The sequence below is a fragment of the Dunckerocampus dactyliophorus genome, chromosome 2 (assembly GCF_027744805.1).
Source record: "Dunckerocampus dactyliophorus isolate RoL2022-P2 chromosome 2, RoL_Ddac_1.1, whole genome shotgun sequence".
Taxonomy (NCBI): Eukaryota; Metazoa; Chordata; class Actinopteri; order Syngnathiformes; family Syngnathidae; genus Dunckerocampus; species Dunckerocampus dactyliophorus.
This window is the reverse complement of record NC_072820.1, coordinates 6,347,461-6,371,073: the sequence shown is the minus strand read 5'-3', so window position 1 is coordinate 6,371,073 and position 23,613 is coordinate 6,347,461. Positions and strand designations below refer to the sequence as shown.

General features: G+C 40.9%; 2 protein-coding genes across 10 annotated transcripts; one reads left to right on the top strand and one right to left on the bottom strand.

The window, feature by feature from the left end:
• Positions 1-40: 40 nt before the first annotated feature.
• LOC129177462 (transmembrane protein 69-like) lies at positions 41-2,570 on the bottom strand. 4 transcript variants are annotated; one of them, XM_054768642.1, is made up of 3 exons: positions 2,518-2,570; positions 1,118-1,163; positions 41-1,055 (listed from the first exon to the last, which is right to left on the bottom strand). In XM_054768642.1, the coding sequence occupies exons 2-3, from the start codon at positions 1,154-1,156 to the stop codon at positions 378-380; spliced, it is 717 nt and encodes a 238-aa protein (XP_054624617.1). In that variant the 5' UTR covers positions 1,157-1,163; positions 2,518-2,570; the 3' UTR covers positions 41-377. The 4 variants fall into 4 exon arrangements, with proteins under 4 accessions (XP_054624617.1, XP_054624618.1, XP_054624616.1 ...); XM_054768643.1 differs by lacking the exon at positions 2,518-2,570 and adding an exon at positions 1,525-1,572; XM_054768641.1 differs by lacking the exon at positions 2,518-2,570 and adding an exon at positions 1,326-1,499.
• On the top strand, positions 1,897-22,749 carry gpbp1l1 (GC-rich promoter binding protein 1-like 1). Of its 6 annotated transcripts, none has more exons than XM_054768635.1 (12): positions 1,897-1,935; positions 3,238-4,387; positions 4,687-4,801; positions 11,559-11,688; positions 13,970-14,298; positions 14,534-14,609; positions 14,728-14,924; positions 15,025-15,153; positions 15,480-15,635; positions 16,636-16,760; positions 22,033-22,135; positions 22,214-22,749. In XM_054768635.1, exons 3-12 carry the CDS (start codon positions 4,742-4,744, stop codon positions 22,385-22,387), a joined length of 1,479 nt encoding a protein of 492 aa, XP_054624610.1. In that variant the 5' UTR covers positions 1,897-1,935; positions 3,238-4,387; positions 4,687-4,741; the 3' UTR covers positions 22,388-22,749. The 6 variants fall into 6 exon arrangements, with proteins under 6 accessions (XP_054624610.1, XP_054624609.1, XP_054624612.1 ...); XM_054768634.1 differs by having other exon boundaries at positions 1,927-2,074; XM_054768637.1 differs by lacking the exon at positions 1,897-1,935 and adding an exon at positions 2,212-2,230.
• Positions 22,750-23,613: the final 864 nt, after the last annotated feature.

Below are 23,613 nucleotides of genomic sequence, written 5' to 3'. Positions count from 1 at the left end.
TGACTTTATTCTTGTAAAATTATAATTATTTCCTGTTTCATTTTTTTTTTTTTAATAGTTGTTCAATTATATATATCTTAACTGTATGTTGAGAGTGTCTTGTCAGAAACTTTGTGTTATGCTGCTGTCTTGGCCAGGTCACTCTTGTAAAAGAGATTTTTAATATTTGTCACAGGTTTTTTGCTATATTTTATACGATATCCGAATATTAAATATAAAAGAGGGTCCTGAACGGTTTGGTAGTTCACAAAACTTAATCTATCCAACTGATACGACTATTGCTGGAGCAATTCTTTTTTTTTTCCATGGAGCAAAATGAAACAAGAAGGGAGCACATCTGATCACTCGAATTATACATTTTATTAAGCTCATCTGACTCATGTTGAACTTCTGAGCTTCTTCTCTCTGCAGAACTTCTTAAGCATCAGCGTTGCCACCAGCGAGAAGGTGGCAACCAGTGTGAGGACAGTTCTCATGGCTTTGAACCATGCAGGGTAGCCGGGTAGCAGTGTTAGGTCATAGTGTAGAGACAGACCTAATCCCATTATAACTACCAGGGACCCCTCTACAAAATTGTCCCTGCAGAGCAGTGCCAGCCAGGCTAAGAGTGACGGAACCACACTGTTGCCCAAGTTCATCCAGTCCGGTTGAGCAGGACTTCCGGCTGGGATGGCAAACCCCCAGCGAGCACCCCCAAGGAAGGAGACGATAGAAGCTCCGTACATCAGTTGGGCGTAGGCCACTTCAGGGTAGAAGGACTGAGTTGTCACCATGGCGAGAGGGGCAGCCACAAATGGTATGAGCCCAGAGAAACCAAGAAACATAGCTGGTTTAGGAGCCTGCGTGATGGTCCTCAAACTGAAACCCTTGGTGTCTCTTGTGTCTGAATGGCAGAGACGTGAACCAGCCCAGGTGGCAGGTCTGATGCACAACAGCCTGTTGCTGGAAGCCACTTTGGGTGGAATCAACACTGAGTCGACGCTGGAGGCTAGCTGAGCATTTGTTGTAAACTTCGATGCTTGGGCCATCTGTTGAGGGCATCTCCACATTGGACGCTGGAAACAAACACTTTTTATTCCCAGCATAGTGGTCATCACATACTTTCTCTTTAACTTACCCTAGAAATGAGATGTCTGTAAAGTGCAAGTCCAAACATTTCCGATCTAAAAAAGATATCTTTCATTAGACGCGTGTGCATATATGTCATATTAACCTCAATGTACTTCAGCGGAACTCCTGCGAGCTAACAACCTTTAGCTCAAAACTGATGCAATATCGAGCAATCGTTCAATAAAAATCCAGATCTACTTGTAATGATGAAGTACCTTAGCTTTGTCTTTTAAATGCGTGTTACTTAATAGTTTATCAAATACAGCACATATACATAAACGCGTCGATGTTGGCGTTTACTCGCTTTATCAGGGGTCGTTTGCCTCCATATTGATCATTTTAATCAGGGTTTGATTAAATGCCTGTTTTCTATGTCCGTAACCCAAACACTGAAAAAGAACCGGTGTTAATGACCCTCTTTGCTTCTTCAAGACGATGTTTCTGAACAGTTGGGCATGACGGAAAAAGCTCTTGCCATAAAATCACCTATTTTTCCTCAAACTAAACGAAGCAAGTTCTGTTATCGACTATTTTGTCTGTCCATGGTGGGGGTGAGCATTGAGTTATATTCAAGAGGACAAATGTTCAAGTTATTCAATATCGCCAGCTTATTCAATACTTTTTTAATTCCAACGCATGCAATCACCAATGGTATTATAAGACAGCATGCTTTGAGTTGGATGGGTCGGTGGTTTACATAACCTGCATTTTAACGATTTGTCATCTTAGCTCACAGAGTCGAACCTCCCGAGTTGCATAATGACGCGACGTCTTGAACGCAGCATTATTGAGTCTGTTCGAATCCCTAAGGTGCCAGCGCCAGTGGTAAGCGCACAGAAAACCCAAACAAACACCAATAGCAGCACTGCCAGGGCATTCTACTCACACCGGAGTGTCACTTCGTTGTTATTTGAAGACTTAATGCGCCCTCGAGTCTATTAAAGGTTGCTCTGCTCCGAAGAAGGTACGCGGTATTGTCACACAACATTACAAGTTAGCTCGCTAGCACTTAGCAGGCTGATGAATGTGTGCTGCCGCTGCTAAGGTAGCCATTTTGAAACTGTGTTGTTCCAACGATGCCAGGTCTATTTACCTATGTTGTACGTTCCTGGCAGCTTATGTGAGCTGCTATTTCAATTATTCGGAGTTTATTAATGCATTTACGCGCGAGTCGTGTGGAGAGCTAGGCCGTGGAGCCACACTAGCTCATTTTAACATAGCCCACAGTCTCCGGGTTCAGTTAAGAGGCGAGGTAACACCAGCTATTAGCTAACACTTGCTAATGTTAACGTAGGTAAGTACACGGATGAGCTAGCAAATGTGTTGGCGCAGATTTTATAGCACAATCTATCAGCGATTGACTTTGAAAAGTTTCGACATTAAGATCGGTCTTTGTCCGAATTGCACCTTTGAACGTTTGTCAACTTGTGAGTTCGGTGAGACGGCGTGTGCGTGTTGAACTGGTCTCGTGCAGAGCAAGAGGGCACATGTTTTTTTGTTATATTGTCTGTGTGTTACTAATGGTCCACTTTGCAATCGTAGTTGTTTGTGATAATATTAAGTCACTCTTGTTTTTTTTGTGACACCGCAGGAAACATCACTGCCGTCTGTAGTAGCTGTAAACTCATTGATGTGAGCTATTACGTAACAGTTCAGTGGGAGTGCGATGGCGGTTGAGCCGTTTCATTTGGACGTTAAACTGCATGAGAGTACTTGAAACAGAAATATAATTAAACCATCACTGTCTGGGAGTTGATGCCGTATGACTGTGACCATCGTCGTAGAAGTGAGAAAGTGGCGGAGACTTTTTTTTTTTTAAATAAATACAAATGTCATTAAAGGCTACCGCACATTGAAGCTAGTCTATTTGATGACTCAGTCATTATTTTCTACCTATATCTTGTTTAAGAAAGATACTTTTGTTTAAAAGACCTATTTAGCTTTGATGCACAATAAGGGAGAAGCTATAATGTGCTTGAAAATGTAGTTTGCTTTCATACCCATGTTTTTTCACTTTCAATGTAATGTGTCCAGAAGGGTAATGTTGATTCAACATCATTGTCCTTTTTTACAGTTTTTTTTTTTGGTACATTGATCATTTCTGACCTTTTTAATTTTGGCTTACAGGTGCAGATACTTGTGGAACACCAGGGAAACCATCAGAAAACTGCTTTGTCAAACAAAAGGAATTTGGACACCTTTTTTCCATAATCCTCAGTTTTTTTTCCTGCTCCAGGAAAAGTTAAAGACAATTAGTAAATAATATTGAAGAGTGGTTGACATATGGCAGCCTTTTGCTTGGTTTCTGAGCTGGCCTATCTATGAAAACAAGAGTTTCCCCTCTTTCTTCTTCATCCAGAAAACTACACATAGTTAAACGGGCATTTTCACAAATGTGAAAGCACATCCTGCAACGATAAAGACACCATTATTATGCATCACCCAGCAAGATCTCCATTTCACTAACCAGAAATGAAAATGATAGCAATGTAACACAGGTCCGATTTCCTTCATTGTCATGTGACTTTGAATCAGTGAGCATTGTTTCCTTCCAACTCTGGCAGTCTTTTTTTTTTCCACCACATTAATGAGGTGAGCAGTGGGTTTTAGTCACCTCCATTGCCTACAAAAGACTGTCCCTGAACTCTTTTTTTTTTCTGCGTGTGTTTCACTAGATTCTAAAATGATTCGGTAAAAAGTTGAATTGATGCCAAAAACCTACTGGCCCACACAGTGTGGCAGGATAACGCGTGTTTGGTTCTCCCCGACTTGGTGTCAAAGTGGAACTGCTACAAAGCCCTTCTCCACACTTGGACAAGAACACGACCTGGCTCTTGCGCTCCAGTGGGACTAATACCCTCTAAAAATAAAAGTTTTCAATTCTGGCCCAGGAAATGGCCCAACTGGATCAGTGAAGACAACTTCAGAAGTTTACCTGGACTATAAACCGTAGCACTTGGGACAGGATTCACCTGGGAGTTGCGCAGGATTAAAGTTCCTCGGAGACCACTGCGCTTTGGCTTTCGGAAAGCCCTCAACTTCCTAGTTGGGCCAGTTTTCTCGATCACCATTCCTGCAATCCCTTGACCCATCTCCCAGTGTTCCACTCTGGACGAAGGTATCGGCCTGTGGGAAAAGGGGCTGTCCTGTCCTGGCAGAAGTTTCGAGGTGCTAGTCATTGTGCCGCTCCCTGTCTGTCAGCGCCAGCGGGCCTGAAGAACCGAGCCCTGACTGACAGAGGGAGGAGGCCGAGGACTTCAGAGCCACTGACTCTGGGGTAATTATTGCCGACATACACACTTATTTTTAATATTTTATGGTCACTTTATAGTCTGTATTTTCAATGCAGCCTGACAGCTTAATCCCACATGAACATCTTCAGTGCGCAAGTGAAGCTTTCAGCTTTTTTGTTAAGAATAGACTTTTTTTTTCCCAGTGTTTCTTTTGGTGCCTTTATCCATTGAAGATGACTTGAAAGTAAAAAAAAACAAACATGTACAGTACTGTATATAATACCACAGGATTGATGTGGAGCAACATTCAGTTGACATTCCTGACGTCCATTTCTTTTGTCAGATCCTGGCCATGAGGTTTGATGCCTCGATCCACTGACCAGAAACACTGGACCTAAATGGCGCAGCATGACTTTGTCCCTGCCTGGCTTAACTTCTCCACACCCCAGCCTGCCAAGGTTTGTGTCTGCATGCATAGAAACCATGTATGTGACAACTAACAGGTGTGTGTGCGCGCACGCACACGCAGTATCCATCCATGCGAGCATCGCTATTTACAGTCAGGGATAAGGTTGTCATGAGACGAGACGATACATGAGATTGGGTCTACGAGAAGGAGGCATGATTTTAACATTACTTTTAGAAAAGCACAATGGAAAATAGTAAAAAAAAAAATATGACAGTGTATTGCAATCTGCTAATTGAATTTCTACTACATTACAGTCTTCTGCCCACGCCGCCACCCACAGAGACAGACTGTTTGACAAAAAAGGGCTCGCTCCGTTTGTGCCGTTGTTCTGTAGCATATACGTGCCAAGGTGCTGAAACCAACACACAGAGTGAATCCTCTTCCTCCCTGTTTGGAGGCGAGAAACAAGGAAAACAAACACATGGCAGTATATTGAAGCTGGCAAAATTATTGAGTTCATTTTCATTTATTGTGTGGTTAATTAATTTTAGGGCTGTCAATTGATGAAATTTTTTTATCAAATTAATCACAATTTTCAAATTAATCGTGTTTAATCACCATTTGCCTCTGTGTGTGAAATAGGCCTTTTTTTACTGTATTTTATGAACAGAAAGATAAATGACAGGACACGATTTTACATATTCGTATGTATTAACAGCTCCAAATAACTGAGAATTTAAATCATGTTCAAAGATGACACACATGTCTGAAAATCTAAAACACCCGTCTCTTTAATAGCAGCAGAACATTTGAATCAGAGATATTATGAGCCACAAGGGGTTGCATTCAAAGACACCACGTCATTTTTTTAAGTTGAATACACTGTTTTGAGTGTAGATTGTATTTTCTGGGATTTCCTAGCATATTTAAATGCAGGAAATTGTAGTAATAAGAATATCCTCCTACTGTTTTTATTTGTCTTTGTTTATGTATCCCAAACATACACACATAATAAAGACGTGATGTTCGACGTGTCCCTGGATGCACCTCGCTGTAGTCTAGTGAGGAAGTGTTGTTCCGAGGAAGATTAGAGACGTGTTTGTGAGTTGGAGTTACATATATGGTTTTGGAATTGCACTGCTGTTGATGTGTTCTGGTCAGAATAAAGTTCTAAAAGAGCGTCAGACTTTGTGGGGACACTATTACCACATCTGTGAGGTGGATGGATTATCTCGGCACAGGAGGGGAATGCACTAACATAGGTTAAGATAGATTTGCGAGAAATTCAGTGGTGTGAAAAGTGTTTGCCCCCTTCCTGGTTTCTTTTTTGGCATGTTTGTCACACTTAAATGTTTTGGATCATCAAACAAATTTAATATTAGTCAATGACAACAGAAAATGCACTTTTTAAATGAAACCGACATTGCCTTGTGTGGAAAAAGTCATTGCCCCCTAAACCTAATAACTGGTTGGTCCACCTTCAGCAGCAACTACGGCAATCAAGTGTTTGCGATAACTTGCAATGAGTCTTTTACGGCGCGGTGGAGGAAGACACAACGACTTTTTCCACTTTCCACTTTTTCCACTTGTTATTTTGAATTTTTTTTTTCTCCCTTTATGAGTTTCTTTTTAAAAACTGCATTTTGTGTTCACTTGTGTTGTCATTGACTAATTTTGTTTGATCTGAAACATTTAAGTGTGACAAAAAAAGTGTGGCCAAAAAAAAGAAAATAAATAAATCGGGAAGGGGGCAAACACCTTTTCACACCACTGTATAATTATTACATTAATTAAAAAAAAAAAAAAAAACGTCTCAAAATAATGTTGACAATAATATCCTTTTTCGTGAATAATTTGTGAGATCGTCCAGCAAAATTTGTTGTCGTGACAGGCCTACATATATAACAATATCATACTGTATATTACTATATTATATAACTGCGATTGGCTGGCGACCATCCAGGGTGTACCCCGCCTCTTGCCCAAAGTCAACTGGGACAGGCTCCAGCATACCCCCGCGACCCTAGTGAGAATAAGCGGCAGAGAAAATGTATAACGGATTATATTATAATTATAACGGATGTATAATATGTATTATATAATATAATGTAATATGATCCTGATGCCCATTCCTCATTGACAATGGTTAACTATTTTTGAGTTTGTGTTGTGACTGGCTTCTTCGAATTGCCTTTAGAGATTTTTTTTAATGGTCTTCCAGTCAGGCAACTGTGACGGACTATTTAATCTTGAAGGATTTTGATGTATGCTCGCGTTAATTGTCCTGTTGGACGCCCACCTTCATCCACGCTGACGACGTACATTTTCTTATAGGATTTCATGATCCTCGCTAGAACACATCCTTCACATGCAACAGATTTCCACCATCACTGAGCCACCTCTTTGCTTTTCAGCGTAGGCTTCATTCTTCCTCATTTCCGTGTCACGCTGATGTGTTTTTTTGTTCACTCCGCAGTATCTAAACCTCAGTCTTAAATGTCTTGTCTGTAACTGATGAACTTTCAGCTGATTGCACCATGCATCAGTTTCAGAAAAGGTTCTTGAACATTCTCGAATGGTCGTCACAGTCGCCTGACTTGAACCTCAGAGAGAATTTGTCATGGCGTTTAGAAGACCTATTCCATAATATTAGTGAATTGGACATCATGGCCCAAGAGAAATGGGCTGAAGTACAGCAGGAACTCTGACCAAACTGCTGCTATCTTGTCATGCATCATGTTTGCAGAACAGCAGATGCGTTCTCCTAAACGCTAAAAATGCTTGTCACAAAGGGAATTTAAATTGCTCTTGTTTTTTGTTCATAGCAAACTATTGAAATTGCACTAATAGATGTAATTTTCAGCAGGGCTTGAGTCGGGTAGTACAGTGGGAGTTGAGTCAAGTGGGCCATAATTAACCGAGCCGAAGATGCGGTGTGCTGATTTATGAACTCACAGCAAGGCAATTATGACTTGAGTGAAGATTAAATTGCAAGTTGCTGAGCCTAGGTGAAATTATCTGCAGATCAGTGAAGAATCAAGAATGGAGCAGATTGATTTTTATCTTTTTGTGGGGGGGTGGGGGGGGGATCTGAAACATGCTGGGTGTAATATGACTAAACAATACGCTTCTCAAGTATTACAAAGCTTTGCAGCTGGTTTGCAGACTTAACTGTTGAGTGCAACATGTCAATGATTTTTTTTCCACCAAATGATTTGGCCTTTTGCCGTTTGACCTCTGTGAATATACATTGTGGATACATTAAGATCAAATTAAATCAAAGGGATTTAAATTAAGTTGTAACTAAGAGGGAAGAACAGGCACTGCAAAGTTGTTGCATGGTCTCTAGTGTCTGTCAAGCAGTGACATATTGAATGAAGTACATTTTGCGCCAGCTGCATTCTCTGCATTGGTCATTTGCAGCAAATTGCTTTATGTGTACACAATATGAGTCTGGTTTCCATTTGGAACATATTCACATTAGGTGTGTTTTGGGCTTTTCAAATGTCAGCATGAGCCGAAAATCTGTTTTTGACAGATACTTTTTGTTGAGTCACAGTTTTGAAGAAGCCTACCAGCCCACTAGGCCTCTCAGTGAAAGTAATTGTGCTTGCTTTTATTCCATTGCACATTGATAGACATGAGTAAAATCCAGAATATGTCCGGCGGGATACATTGTGGTTGTCTACGCTAATGACTGACTGCACGCATGGTCAACTGGATTAGTTTCAGATTGAGTTGAGCAGATGTAGTGTGCACAAAGCCGAATGTTGTTGTGTTGCCTCATGGAAATGAGTTGTTTGATTGTCCAGTGATGGTGGATAACATGCTGTGAGTCAAGTTTCCCAGCTGGGTGAGCTGCCTGTAAAATCCAGTCTGATTGACAAATAAGAACAGAGTCACTGTCTCGTCAACAGTGCCGCGTTTGTTCAGTGATTAGACCACAATGTTAATACCATTGTCGTCAATGTAATTGTACGCTGTTCTTAAAGCGGACAAGGAGATGGAGCTGATTTGTAGTTCTTCGTACCAAACCCTACTGCCATACAGTAGTCCCTCATTTATTGTGGTTCTTTGGTTCCAGACCCCACCGCGAGAAGTGAATTTTCACAAAGTACGATTCAATAATAATAGATGGAATATTTTCGTAGTTATGGTTACAAAACCTGTTTATGGTCTACTAAATATGGGTTTTTAACATTATTAGAGCCCCCTGGACATGAAATAACACCCATATAGTCACTTTTACACAATGTAGTAGATATGACAGAAAATAAGATAACAGACTCACACGTTAGCAGTTCTTTGTTTTTTAGCTATTGTGAAGACAGTAGCTATTGTCTCATCACTGTATTGTAATGGCGGCTTTAAATGGCTTTACACTCGTATTACCCAGCATAGTAGACATAATAGGAGTAAGTAAGCCATTGAAGACGTAAATAAAACTTGTGCTTGTGTGTGTGTCACAGTAAATGTGTTCCCAACGGGACCTTGGTGGCCACAGACAGATGTGGAGGACAGGAAGCGATGTTGGCGGTTCAGACTTTAGTAGCCTGTGTTGTATGAATATTATGTTCTTATTGTCATTGTGCCTGTTGTGGGATAATTTACGCCTGCAAATGCCTATTCTGGCGATGATGTCTGGTGCCTGTCTCACTGAACAATTACTGACATCTAATGGCCAATGTAGAATACTACATTCACAATTAGAATGCTTCTTCTGACTTGTATTTGCATTTTAGTTCATTACTTAGTTCATTTAGACATTTTTATGCTTGAAAATGCATAATGTATAAGAATAAGTACAATTAGCTTACTTATGCATATATATATATATATATTTTACTAATATTAGGCGGTATTCCACCACAAAACATTGACTAATGTTTGAAAAACAGTAATAGAGTGAGGGCGCTATGTTCCAACGACGATGGAGCAAAGGACGACTGTACTGTTGAGAATTCTTAATACCTTCACTTTCTGGAGTAGCCTTTTATAGTACATCAATGCTGTGTAATCAGCATGTTGATATGCCACATCTGTGAGCTAGATGGATTATCTCGGCAAAGGAGGAGACCGCACTAACACGGATGAAGACCGATTTGAGAGAAATACAGTGGTGTTAAAGTGTTTGCCCCCTTGCTGATTTCTATTTTTGCATATTTGTCACACGTAAATGTATCAGATCATCAAACAAATTTAAATATTAGTGATGACAACACAAAAATGCAGTTTTTAAATTAAACTTTTTATTACTAAGGGAGAAAAATATCCAAACCTACATGGCCCTGTGTGCAAAAGTAATTTCAGAACTACCTGTTTTACTGTATATATGACAAAAAAAACTCTTGAATCTTGAATCTAAACCTAATAAGTGGTTGGGTCACCCTTAGCAGCAACAACTGCAATCAAGCGTTTGAAATAACTTGCAATGAGTCTCTTACAGCGCTGTGGAAGAATTTTGACTCACTCATCTTTGCAGAGTTGTTGTAATTCAGCCACATTGGAGGGTTTTCCAGCATGAAGCGCCTTTTAAAGTCATTCCACAGCATCTCAATAGGATTCCGATCAGGACTTAGACTAGGCCACTCCAAAGTCTTGATTTTTTTTTTTTTTTTTTTCAGCCATACAGAGGTGGACTTGCTGTTGTGTTTTGCAGAACCCAAGTTGGTTTCAGCTCGATGTTACAAACAGATGGTCGCACATACTCCTCCAGGATTTTTTGGTAGACAACATAATTCATGGTTCCATTTATCACAGCAAGTCTTTCAGGTCCTGATGCAGCAAAACAGCCTCAGACCATCACACTACCACCACCACACCTTAATGTTGGTATGATAATCTTTTTCTGAAATGCGGCGTTACTTTTATGCCAGATGTAATGGGACACACTCCTTCCAAAACGGTAAACTTTTGTCTCGTCAGACCACAGAGTATTTTCCCAAAGGTCTTGGGGATCATCAAGATGTTTTCTGGCAAAATTTAAATGAGCCTCAATGGTCTATTTGGTCAGCAGTGGTTTTCGTCTTGGAACTCTGCTATGCCAGCCGTTTTTGCACAGTGTATTTCTTACAGTGGAGTCATGAACACTAACCTTAACTTAGGCAAGTCAAGCCTGCAGTTCTTTGGGTGTTGTTATGGAGTCTTTTGTGACCTCTGGGATGAGTCAGGGTAATTTTGGTTGGCCGGCCACTCTGGCCACATTGTTGCATGTTTTCACCTTTTGTGTATAATGGCTCCAACTGTGGTTTGCTGGAGTCCCAATCAGTTATGTTTTAACAGAGGGCGGTGCAAGCACTTTTTCACACAGGGCCATGTAGGTTTGGATTTTTTTTCCTCCCTTAATAATAAAAAGTTTCATTTAAAAACTGCATTTGGTGTTCAGTTGTGTTGTCATTGACTAATATTTAAAATTGTTTGATGATCTGAAGCATTTAAGTGTGACAAACATGCAAAAAAGTGAGAAATGAGGAAGGGGGCGCACACTTTTTCACACCTCTGTATGTCATTCTGTGGACACAGAAAACGTTTCAGGTCATTATAGATGGAAGAAATAAACAGTGTTGCCTTCATATTTTCAAGTGTGGTGTGGTCAGATGTCAATAAGTCTCCAGTCATTAGGCAATAATACCCTTATCTAAATCTGCTGTGTTGTTATACAGGTGCTTCAGCTGTGTCAAACAAAGTTTACATTTGATCGCTCATTTGCAATTACAGGATTGTGATCCATGCCTGTGGGTTTTACCTTTTTTTTTTTTTTTTTTCGGTATTGTTCACGACTAAATATTTCTTGCCTCCTCCTGCAGTCCCCTGCAGCCACCCTTGATAAACAAGGTGAACCTCACCATCACAGAGAGGGCAGAAATGCTGTGAGCCGCCGGCGCCACAACTCTTCTGATGGCTTCTTCAACAATGGCTCCCTGCGCGCTCCAACAGGTACTGGTAGTGAAGACTGTTAAACAAGAGCTAATGTCAGGCTTTGAGGTCAAGTGTAACTTGGGCAGAGCAATACTGGAGTATTTGTGATCTCACCATACAGATTGACAGGTCTGATAAAAGTAAAAAATTCTAAAGATGCATGCATTCAGGACGCAAGCGCCGCAGCTGACGAGGTAGCAGAGTGGCAGTGCTCTGCTCGTTTTCATATGATGTTCATAGATTACCACAGGACTGTAATCTACCTGTGGTGTTTGGTTAGCAAAATGGGAGGATGACGACCTAGTCTAATTTGCATAATTGGACATGACACGTCTCATGAGGGCTTTGAGGCCATGTCCACACGCAAATGTAAGTTTTTGAATACCGTAATAATAAGCAGCGAGCGCTTGTTATTACAAGCACTGGCGATTCATGATGTTTCCTGGGTTTTGTGTAAGTGCGCTGGTGTTAAGGATAATATACACCTCATTGTACATTACATCTTAATATGATGAACAGAGGTTACACTGGCAGTCACGTTACGTGTTTATGAGCAAGGGCAATCAGGTAGAGCCACAGCTTTATAAAACATATATTTTGTGGCATTCAAAATGTATTAATGGCGGACTGCTGCAGATAAGTGTATGGACAATGCTGATGTTATTTGGGTTGATTTAATTTATTATAGTACATCAGTGTATTGCAGTGGCTGCTTTAAATGGCTTTGCACTCGTATGACCCAATATAGTAGACAAAATAAGAGAAATAAGCCATTTAAGATGTAAATAAAACTCCTGTTCGAGCATTGTCACAGTAAATGTGTTCCGTAAAAACCTTAATCACGAGTCTAGTGTCTTTATCACTGAACAATTACTGACACCTAGTGGCCAATGTAGAATACAGTCCTACATTCACAATGAAAATGCTTCTTCTGCCTTGTATTTTAGTTCATTAGTTAGTTCATTTAAGCATTTTTATGCTTTAAAAATGCTCAATTTAGGCCATGAATAAGGCTTAAATATGCTTTTTTTTTTTTTTTTTTTTTTTTACTAACAGGCTGTATTCAACCATGAAATGGCAATCATCTATTAATTTTTGAAAAACTGCGATAGTGAGGGAGCGATGTTTGAACCTCAGTATAGCGAGGGAAGACTACGTCTAAATTGTACTGAGTTGTTAATTTTTTTTTCTTTAGAATATGATTTTTTTTCTCTAATATTTTGACGTTATTCTCGTAAAATTGCAGCTGTTTTTTCCAATTCTGTTTTTTTTCCCCATCTATTTCAACTTTCTTCTAGTAAATTTTAATCTCTCAATTATGACTTTATTCACATATTTTTTTAACTTTATTCTTTAAATATTCTAACTTTTTCCCCCAGCCTAATTTTCCAAAAATTACAACTTATTTGTAGTTTTCTTGTTGAATTATATTTTTAGAATGTGCCACAGGCTGCAAATGTCCCCTGGGCCACACTTTGGACACCCCCGTTCTAGTGCATTCCAAAGGCTTTCAAACAGGTTGAGGTCAGGGCTCTCAGGTTTTTCCACTCCAAGGTCATCCAACCAAACTGTGCAAGGGTGGAAGTATGCAGCTGTCCAAAATAGGTTGCAATGATGAACAAATAATGAATTCATTTGGTACAAATGGAGCTAAGGTAACCTTTGTGTGAATAACTAAGAGGTGTGCCTCAATCATGTTGTGTATTTGTTTGAGGCTCCTCCTTGCAATCAGCCAGACTGCCATAAATCTTCTGTTGTTTAATCCTAAAATATTGCAGTGTTGTTGTTCACGCTGATGAGTTATGTAAAGAGCATCAGTCTCGGAGTCAGTGCATACCTGTCCATGAATATTCAGTGCAGCATTTTTTAAATAAGTACTACTAATAATACACCAGAGTCTTTGTAATAAGTGATGGATTTTTTTAAAGCTGCAAGCCAGCCTAAAGCTACAACCCGTATTTCCTGTTATACAGAAACACACACCACTTGATCCTTCCCTCATCGATGTTTAATTGAAAAGCTGCTATAGTTTGTAGTAAGACCTTGTTTCTACTATGTTCTTGTTTCTTTCTTTTCTTTTTTGACTGTCCACAAGGTGCATCCAAGCATATTCACTCCCCGATAGACAGTGGGATAATTACTGTAATGTGGGTAGGGCTGTATTTTGAAGAAAGTCTCTCTTTGTCTGTGATATCTTGCACACTTATAAAGCAGTTAGGCATAACAGGAATTTACACTTTTCTAATGGGGTGCATAAAATGTAAGTAGTTGTAAGCAGTATGTTTGTTGTCTTTTGGAGGTGATGGATGGCAGCAGCCCTCGTTGCTTTTGAGACACGACTCTGTGGATTCGGGGGTGGCCAAAGGTGGGCACAGTGGGCTGGCAGGAGGCTCGTGTTGGAAGGATGCACCCAACTGGCATGGAGGTCTGCGGGGTGCCCAGGACAGCCACCACCACCAGGGACGCCACCCGAAACGGGGAGGGGGCGACAGGGACAGGCAGGGAGGGCACCGGCAGCGCAATGGTAACTTCCATCCCCGTAAGGGCACCTCATACCAGGACAAGTTTCCCAATGAAGAACGCAAAGACAGCAAGGACGACAAGCTGAAGTTTGTGGAAGAGGACTTTGTGAGTAGCCAATGTTTAAATTTGTTTTTGCCTGGTTAAATTTATCAGACAAAACACACTTTCTCAATTTTGCTATTAAAGTTTCATGTTGAAACAATCCTCTTGTCACTGTAACATACTGTATGCATGACTAGATTTTATTTAAGAAGTTTGGATGCTGTGATTGAACCCAGTTTTATCACAAAGAATAATACAAATAAAATGCAAAGATGCTAATTGTTGTACTTCTTTGTAGCCTTCCCTCAACCCTGAAACAACTGGAAAGCCTGGAACTCAGATGAGAACAGTGGCTCCCCATGCTGGAGTGTGGGGTAAGATCTCCATGTTCATTTGCTGTCTCGCAGTAGGCATAAAGTCCTTGAAATGCAAATCCATGTTTTGCACATACAGTGTATGCCCTAACAGCTGCCTCTTTTTTTTTTCCCTCAGAAAATCCCCCGAGCGGCAAGCAGATGGTGTCCAAAATGTTAGTTATCAAGAAGGTTTCGAAGGAGGACCCCAGCACTGCCTTCTCTGCGGGCTTCGCCAGTGCCGGCGCCTTGCCTGCCAATGGCGCTAAAGCTCCTATCACCGGCTCAAGCGTCTACAAGAATCTGGTCCCAAAGCCTGCTGTGGCCCCCACCAAAGTAGGAAGGACTCACGTCTGTCTGTCAGATGTCTTCAGTAGCATTTCCTTTCATCTATGGAAAGTTTTCTTACTAACACACGTCTTGTCCTGTTTCAAAGAGCACCCAGTGGAAAGCCGGCGGTAGAGAGATTGCCAAGTCTAGCCGAGATTCCGTCTTTACCAACCCCGTTTCTGCTGCCAAACCCAGCACCCCGGTCAGTGCACCACAGCACAACACCCCTAAGGAGGTGAGGATTTTAAATGGCGCCAACTATTCTAGGAGGAACACGCCCAACAGTCTTAAACATGTTTCACATATGTTTTGGCTAGTCTGTCCAATTGCATGTTGTATCTCCCCATGCTAATTATTGTTTGTGTTGTGTGGTTGGATGAGGTGGCTGCTCACCATGAAGCCCTTTTTCCAGGAGCAATTATGCTCTCTCTGCTGGACATCCAAGTTATAGCTTGACAAGCGCAGAAATTTAAATAACCAAACTCGGCTTTGCTCAATGAAGCAGCCAGGACGAAAAATAATGAACCTAACTACCATTATTGGCATCCTCATCTTCTGCAGCACCCTTCCAGCACGACTCCTCCCATCGACATTGCCCCGTCAAGGCTGAAGCTGATGCGGCGCGGTCCGGACCGAAAGAGCGAATTCCTGCGAGCTCTGAAGGACGAGGGCACTGGAGAGCTGACGACAAGCAGCAGCCCGGGAACATCGGGAGAGGTTAGGCATGCTTCTACTTGCTTCTGACACATTTGCACTGATAGTATTTCTAGTTTTTGGCAGTAAAACAAATGAGGATGTACACTACCAGTCAAAAGTTTGGACACGCTTCCTTAGGACTGGTAGCGTACTTGGGTACCCACAAATTGAACCTTTTAAGTAGCGTTGCCTCATAATGACTCAAACACTTGGCGCAACCTTTACTTACTTGGTACCACAAACACTGCACATAATGAATAAATAAAATGTATTTGCTTGATAATCAGTCATTCTCTTGGACTACTGAGTACAGTTGTCCCTCGTTTATCACAGCTAATTGGTTCCAGACCCAACTGTGATATGTGAACATAGAATTCAATATTAATAAATGCAATATTTTTGTAGTTTTAGCATAGAGAACCTATTTATGACTTTCTGAATGCAGGCTTTAACATTATTAGAGCCCTGTCGACATGAAATAACACCCCAATTATCACTTTTACACTCCTGTTATTCTTTGTTTACATCACATTGCACAGGCTACGGCATCACTGCAGGTATGTACCAGACAGCCACCACGAGCATAGCAAACTACTGAGCTAACCAGTTAGCCTCTCCAATTATTCAGAGTGGGGAAGAAGGACACATAAGCCAAAAACGTACCACTTCCACACGGAATGAGATGAGAACCTTTTTTTTTTTCCACTCAATATCCGCCATGGCACGTCAGCTCTGCTCTGCTGGCTCAGCAGCTAGTCTCCATGCAGTGTTAAAGTTCATGTAATCTAACATCATGTCTCATAACATTACTGATGCCTAGTGACCAGAATACTTCATACAACTTGTCTTTCAATATTTTTGACTAATAATATGCCATGGTCAACCATAAAACATAATAATTTTTTGGAAACCTGCGATGTACATAGGGAGTGATATTCAAGCAGCGATACAGCAAGGGACGGCTGTCTAAATTGTACAGCGTGTTTCACTTTTTGTTAATGTGTCTTCTTATCATGTCCAGGGTGAAAGTAGCACCCCTGAGCCCAAAGCCTACAGTGAGGATGTCTGCCATGAGAATGGGCTGTCCTACTCCCTCAGCGACTCTGACACGGAACACCTGTCCAGCTCCCTGGAGGCTGAGCACAGGTTGGACAACTCACACTTACACACTCTGCTTTGTCACCACATTAGAACAGACGTCCCGGAAAATTAGAACTAACAACTCACGATGTTGCGGGCATCTTATAGATCTATTTGTGGCAGTGGGTTGCGGGTGGGCTTTATACCTACATAGGTTTAAAACCAGAAAAAGTTGCTAGATTTATTGATAGTCGCTTTTTTACTCTGAAAAACCGAATCTAAAGGGGACAGATTACTCGTTAAATATAGCGACAAAGCTGCTAATATGGCAGCACTGATCCCTCCTGCTACATCTTCATATTCTCTGACAGACCAGGTGTGTAGAGAAGAGTTACAATGCCCTCTACTGTACAGAGTTGGAATGTCAAGCTACATTCACAAAGTTCCATTTGTGTTTATGAGCGAGGGCAACAAATAAAATGATAAATAAATTAATGTACAGCAGACACTGTACATTGATTGCATCTTTGTGCTGGCGTAAATTACAAGCACGCATTAGTGTTTATAGAAATGAATGGGGCTTTTGGTCATGGTGGTAATGGTTTAACTCATTTAGAACATGGACGCAAGTTACATTGGAATACATCACATAGTACAATTCACACTTCTACAGTACATGTCCAAAAAGGAGTAGGATGAAGCTAAGCTTATGTAATCCGTTTCACATCAATTGCAATACATTTGTTCACTTCCTGTATTCTAAACATACTCTTAGCCAGTTTTAAATACATAGGAGAGATTTTTGGTCCACGACAAATTTTGCTTTATTCATTATTGAGGTATTTCTTGCCACTTTGTTGTAAATTTTTAATGTGAGATTTCCAGCTCATATTTTCATCTGTTATGACCCCCAGAAATCTATTTTCGTTCACACTTTCAGTGTCCATACTATCGATGTACTGTATATTTGCACTTAAGTATCCTTTCTGCTATTACCAAATAACATTATTTAAGATTTACTGAAGTTCATGGATAGTCTGTGTTTTGGCAATTTTCTGTTAATTAAGATTGTCCACAAAACCAGTTGTCTTTTATCTATTTTATGATCGAAGCCTCGATAAGGTACCAATCAAGCAGAGAGAACATTCAATGTTGCTGCTGGAGAGTGCCCCGAGACAAAGAAACACACAGGCTTATATCATGAGGACGTAAAAGCACATACACAGAGGCTTTTCATACAAAACAGACACTCCTCCTCCGATAAGGAACAATAAATTAGAACGAACCTGCCAGGCACCGCTAGGATACCTCCAGCTGGCCGGGGTCACTGCGTGACCCTGTCCGCCTCACAGCAGAGACACTGGAAGAAATATATGAAGGCTGTTAGACTGTTTAGACTAAACTTGGGAGAAGAAAAGACTACTAAAATATTAATTTTGTTATCACACCTGTTTTTATCAAACCATCTGTGGCTTTTTTTAAATTAGTTCTTGTGTGCTTTCTCCGAAACAAAATGCAGTAGTATCGTCTTCAAATAATACTAGCTTTAGGTCTTTTGTAACTTTACAGATGTCATTAATGTATAAGCTGAACAGTTTTGGTCCTAGTATTGACCCCTGGGGTACGCCGCACGATATATATAAACTTGCAGATGTATATTCTCCTAGCTTCATATGTTGCTTCTTGTTTGATGGGTAGCGTTTAACACAGTTCAGAACAAACCCACTGATTCCATACCTTTCTATTTTTGGAATTAGGATGTCGTGATTAATTGTATCGAAAGCTGTTGTCAAGTCCATAAATACTGTAGCCGCATGCTTTCTGCGGTATATAGCGTTAATAAATAATTTCCTTGGTAATTTTGATTAGTGCCATAGAAGCGAAAATGTTAGCTCTGTATCCTCTGTAGTGGCTGTCCGTGAGTAATTCGTTCTTATTTATAAGTTTGTCCAACCTGTTGTTGAATAGCTTTTCAATGATTTTGGAAATTGTGGAAGTAAGGAAAATGGTCGGTAGTTTGTCAATTGATGTTTGTCTTCATTTTTGAAGAGTGGAACTACGTTAGCTGTTTTCATGTTGTTTGGAAATTTCCCGGTCTTGAATAAGTTACTGATGTACGTCAGCGGTTCTGCGATCTTGTTAATGACATTTTGTCATCGTTCATTTTTGAAGAGTGGAACTACGTTAGCTGTTTTCATTTTGTTTGGAAGTTTCCCGGTCTTGAATAAGTTACTGATGTACGTCAGCAGTTCTGTGATCTTGTTAATGACCTTTTGTCATCGTTTCCACTTAAATTCTATTACAATCAGTTGATGTTATTGACGATATCAATTATTTTTTTGTTTTGTTTTTACTTTAATCGGAAAGCGTAATTTTGCAACAACCAAATGACATAAACTACAGTGAAAGTGACAAACGCCACCAACAAATGGCCCTCAAATTCCAAACCACATTATTGTCATTAGTAGCTATTCGGGGCGTCACGAGATAGATTAAAACGTGACAAGATTTCTCGTTTGGAGAAAAGATGTCTCACAAACAGAGCAGCCAGAAGCCAATCAGACTGTGAACTATGGCATTGCTACTATCAATGATAATAAATGTAATATGGAAGTGGCAGTACGCGAGGCGTTATTGGACGCGCACATTAAGCGCTTTAGGCATACTTTAAACCCTGCGATCCAACCTAACAATCCAACCGTCGGCGTCAGCAGGTGACGTGTTGATATTTTTGTTTTTTTCATCTGAGTTGAACAGCTTCGGTGCTTGTTAATATCCTAGCCGAAGCTGTAGTAAGTCTACATCTGATCAAAGTTAATATTTATCAGATCAAAGCACTTACATGTTCGGACTTGTCTGCACGCTTAATTACCATTTATCACTATCAACATTAACTCAATCCCAGCCATTTTTGAAAAGAGAACCCCTTCAGTAGTGGCCATTTTAGACTATTTTGACAGGCACACAGAATATTGTGTTCTATGGCTACCATGGAACCTACCAAAGGAAAGGTTAGACTCCCGCCTTTCATCAAGAAAAAAAAAGTTTGTTTCTACCTTTTTTCCGTTCTTTAATCAGCAGTAGAAATTTGGTAAGTTTCAGGAAAATATCGTTTTTAAAAAAAGAGAAAAACAGCTTTTTGTAAAAGATACATTTCAAACATAACTTTCACTTTGACACCAATGTTTTGCTTTTGTGACAGCTCAAATATCAAACTATACCGACATAAACAATACAAAAAAGGGTTGTTTTACGTCAAAATAACTATTTATTTACAAATATAACACCATGAACTATTTACAATTTTCACATTTGGAACTGAACTGTGTGCATGCGTTAAAAGTTTTCCAACAATGCGTAACCTTCTGCACACTCCACATTCTTCCACTTCCTCTTAGCTGTCACATGTGTTGTTTTTTTTATTTATTCAATTCACATGCTGAGCTCTTATCATAACCCTTTAGGCACCAGAATTTTTTTCATTTTTGACATTACTATTTCAAAAGGTTGTAGCTTAAACGGTTAGAGATAAAGGCATCCTGTTATTGAGAAAAATTATCAGAATGACCCAAAGTTTGTGATGGGAGTAAATTTACTCATCAAACATGCTTGTTATGACGTCACCGGGCTCAGAATTTGTCAGATCCCTGTCTCCACGATACCGGCTCATCAAAAGGTCTGATCCACTTGTGATACTCTTCATCTTTCAAGCAAACGCAGCCATCATTGTCATCATTTACAGTGGGAACTTGAACATCATTGCTGCCTCAACGGCTACAATGACTACTATTGTGATATAAATAAAGTATCTATCTATTATGCCTGTGAATATTGTCATTCATCCAGGCTCTCACGTATGCCGCTATTTCCGCATTTGGTATTTTTTATTTTTTTTTTTTACATTCCCGCTACCCCCTCACTATCCGCGGCGTTTTGACAACCCACCACGTCCCCTCCTGCCGCCCCGAACACGGTTTACCAAAGCATCGGCTCAAGTACGCTGCGTGTGGACTGTCATGTCGAGCCGACTCGCTGCCGCACGCACAAAGGGCTTCAAAGTCTATAAACGTATAAACCCTGCATGGAAACGCCCACAAATGTTGCTCAGATTGAAGTTACAGATGTCCGCCTTCTCCTTGTGTTAAGTATTAACTACTTGAGGCACCATATTTGCAGAAATGGCTTGTTCAATTCAGCAATGTCGCTGCTCTAAAAGTGACATTTTTTAGTGTGCAGTTGCCACCTCTTTTTGCCTCTCACGCAAAAAAATGTAAAAGACGTGTATGTAGGTCTTTGGGGTCATGCGTTCGGGTTTATAAAAACATATAAATATGTCTTTGGTATTAAATGAGTTAATAATGGCAGCACCGGGGCTGCTTGGAGCAGTGTCTGATTACGGTGCACCGTGGCGGCCACAGCGGGTGGCTCCCTCCGCTCTATACTCTGGTTCTCCTGACCTACAGGGCAGCACCAGGGCTGCCCAGAGCGTGTGTACGACATGGCGGCGTAATGTGGCGACCACAACTCAGCTTCATAACACAGTTCATACATGCAAGAGATCTGTGTTGACGATTAAGCGGCATGGTCGATATATTTAGCAAGTAGGTGTGCTCATTAGAAGTGAAAGACAAGAAATGTCTCTTGCGTCATGCGTTTATTTGCTAATTCAATACAAGCGGTCAACAAAGGTGACGTGTCCGCCGCGCAGGCTTTCTGATTGTGTCTGAAAGCTATAAAACCTCCCCAATGCAACTCGACAGAGACGAGCAGAGGTTGGACTGGACGCACTCCTCCTTTGCCTGGCAGCACCTGCCTTGCTGGCAAAACACGCGTGGGTGTCCAAAGTGTGGCGTAGGCACCATCTGTGGAGCGTGGCTCACACAGTATGGATTGCCTGTGAGAAAATACATGTCACAAACGCCAATTCGGCAAGTTCACAGAGTGAAAGATGACATATTAAAGGAAATAATGCATCATTGTGATATATTAGTATTATATATGATCATTACAGCGGTTTATTTGGTCTGAAATGTCGTTGACAATATCGTTAAGTGTCAATTTGTGGGACAATAAACATTTCAAAACACACCTGAGTGGTGTCTTGACTGTGAAAATGAACGTGCAAATCTTGTCTCGTCTCGTCTCCCTCTCGTGGACAGTCTTGTGAGTGATCGCTTTCATACGTTTTGCTCCATTTGCTGTGTTGATACAAGCATTCGGCATGTCTTCCCCAGAGCTGTTACTATGTGGAATTTGCAGAGTTAGATGTTTAAATTATCAGGAATATGCTGCCAGGACTCTACTGGAAAATGTCATCTTGAGAAACCTCCTTGTCCAGGTTGCTGAAGTCCATGGGCTGGCAGGAGTACCCCGAAAACGATGACAACTTCCTGCCTCTGACAGAAGACGAGCTGAAAGAGTTCCAGACAAAAACCGAGCAGGTGATCACCCGCCGTCTCATCCCTGTCATGTTAAACTGAAAGGAAGGGTCACCTGACACACGGTGTTTGCTGTTGCAGCTGAAGAGGAACGGCCTGCAGAGGAACGGGGTTCTGCCGAGGGCACGGGGCGTCACCCTCCACTTCACCCCCTGGAGGAGTGTGGCAGAGGCGCACGTCGAGGAGGGCTCAGAGTCTGAAACCAGTAGCAGCAGCCAGACTTCTGACGACGACGACGACTGCATCAAATCCTAACGTGGCTTTACGGAACAAAAAGAAAAAAATAAACAACACAACAGCCAACACCACATCTCAGCAAGCGACCTGCCCTCCTTCCTCTCTCATCTTTGTTTTTAGAGCACCATTTTGAATTTCTTTTGATTTATTTTTTTTTTTGTTGTTGTTCTTGCACAAGGGAAAAACCAATCATATCCCAGTGAAGGGGGAGATTTCTGCTCTGCCAGACGTTGTTTTCCCTGCGTTTCCTCCTTCACTGCAATCCCGCCCTCTCTGAACCTGCCCCCCCTCCTCCTTTTTCTTCCTCGCTTTGTGGAACTGAAGTGTTCATCAAGAAAAAGAAGGGCAATGAATGCACACTTGATTCTGCTTTAAACAGACTAACTCATTTCATTGATGATGCTGATGACACATTAATGATATTAATAAAATTGGTTCCTGACAAGCTGATATGTTTCAATATGAATGTGGCTACTGTCATGTTTGATAGTTATTTTTCAGACAAATGGCTGTGATATATATATTTAAGGTTATATCGGCTCATGGTACAAGCAACCAAGTTACAGGATGGAGAATGAAAAATTATTAAAGTGACACTCATTTTTCCAAACCGTTGTGGAGTTAGTCTTCCCTCGCAGTATCGGAGTTCGATTATCACTCCCTCACTAGATCACGGTGTTTCAGAAATAAATGATTTCTGTTTGGTGTGTGTGGTAGACTATGGTGGTGAGAGAGCCGGTTCTTTTGGCTCGGCTCACTAAACGGATCTTTCAACTCCCAAGTGGCTCCACAGATGTTTTTGTCTTATCAAATTGTGTGTGTTGTGTAAAATGAATGACTAATGTAAAAAAAATACATGCTATCAGATGATATTTAAATCCTCAATGTACAGCTACAAATATCTGCTATAAAATACCCATAAATATAATAATACAAAATAATCATGTCAATAGACGAGGTCAAATCTCTGCATGCAAATTTCTATTTACAATCACACCCCCATGCCCCCGCACCCACCCCTTCTGGACACAGCCTAACGACCAATGACATTCCCTTTGCCTAACGACCAATGACATTCCCTTTAACAGAAAAAAAGACGAGGAAAGAACTAATTGGCTCGCTAGACGGCTCCTATCGTTCATTTTAAAGAGCCGGTTCTTAGAGCCGATCCGTTCGCGACCGACACATCACGACTGTGGTGTCTTGGCCAAGCCATATTGAAAAGTATTCTGGTCACTAGGCGG

Bases quoted from the DNA above. Each gene is read 5' to 3' on its own strand.
- LOC129177462 (XM_054768640.1), bottom strand. From the start codon at position 1,207: ATGACATATATGCACACGCGTCTAATGAAAGATATCTTTTTTAGATCG. The intron at 1,056-1,117 runs GTAAGTTAAAGA...GTTTGTTTCCAG, and splicing joins ACAGACATCTCATTTCTAGG to CGTCCAATGTGGAGATGCCC.
- gpbp1l1 (XM_054768635.1), top strand. From the start codon at position 4,742: ATGGCGCAGCATGACTTTGTCCCTGCCTGGCTTAACTTCTCCACACCC. The intron at 14,299-14,533 runs GTGAGTAGCCAA...ACTTCTTTGTAG, and splicing joins AGTTTGTGGAAGAGGACTTT to CCTTCCCTCAACCCTGAAAC. The intron at 15,636-16,635 runs GTTAGGCATGCT...TATCATGTCCAG, and splicing joins GCCCGGGAACATCGGGAGAG to GGTGAAAGTAGCACCCCTGA.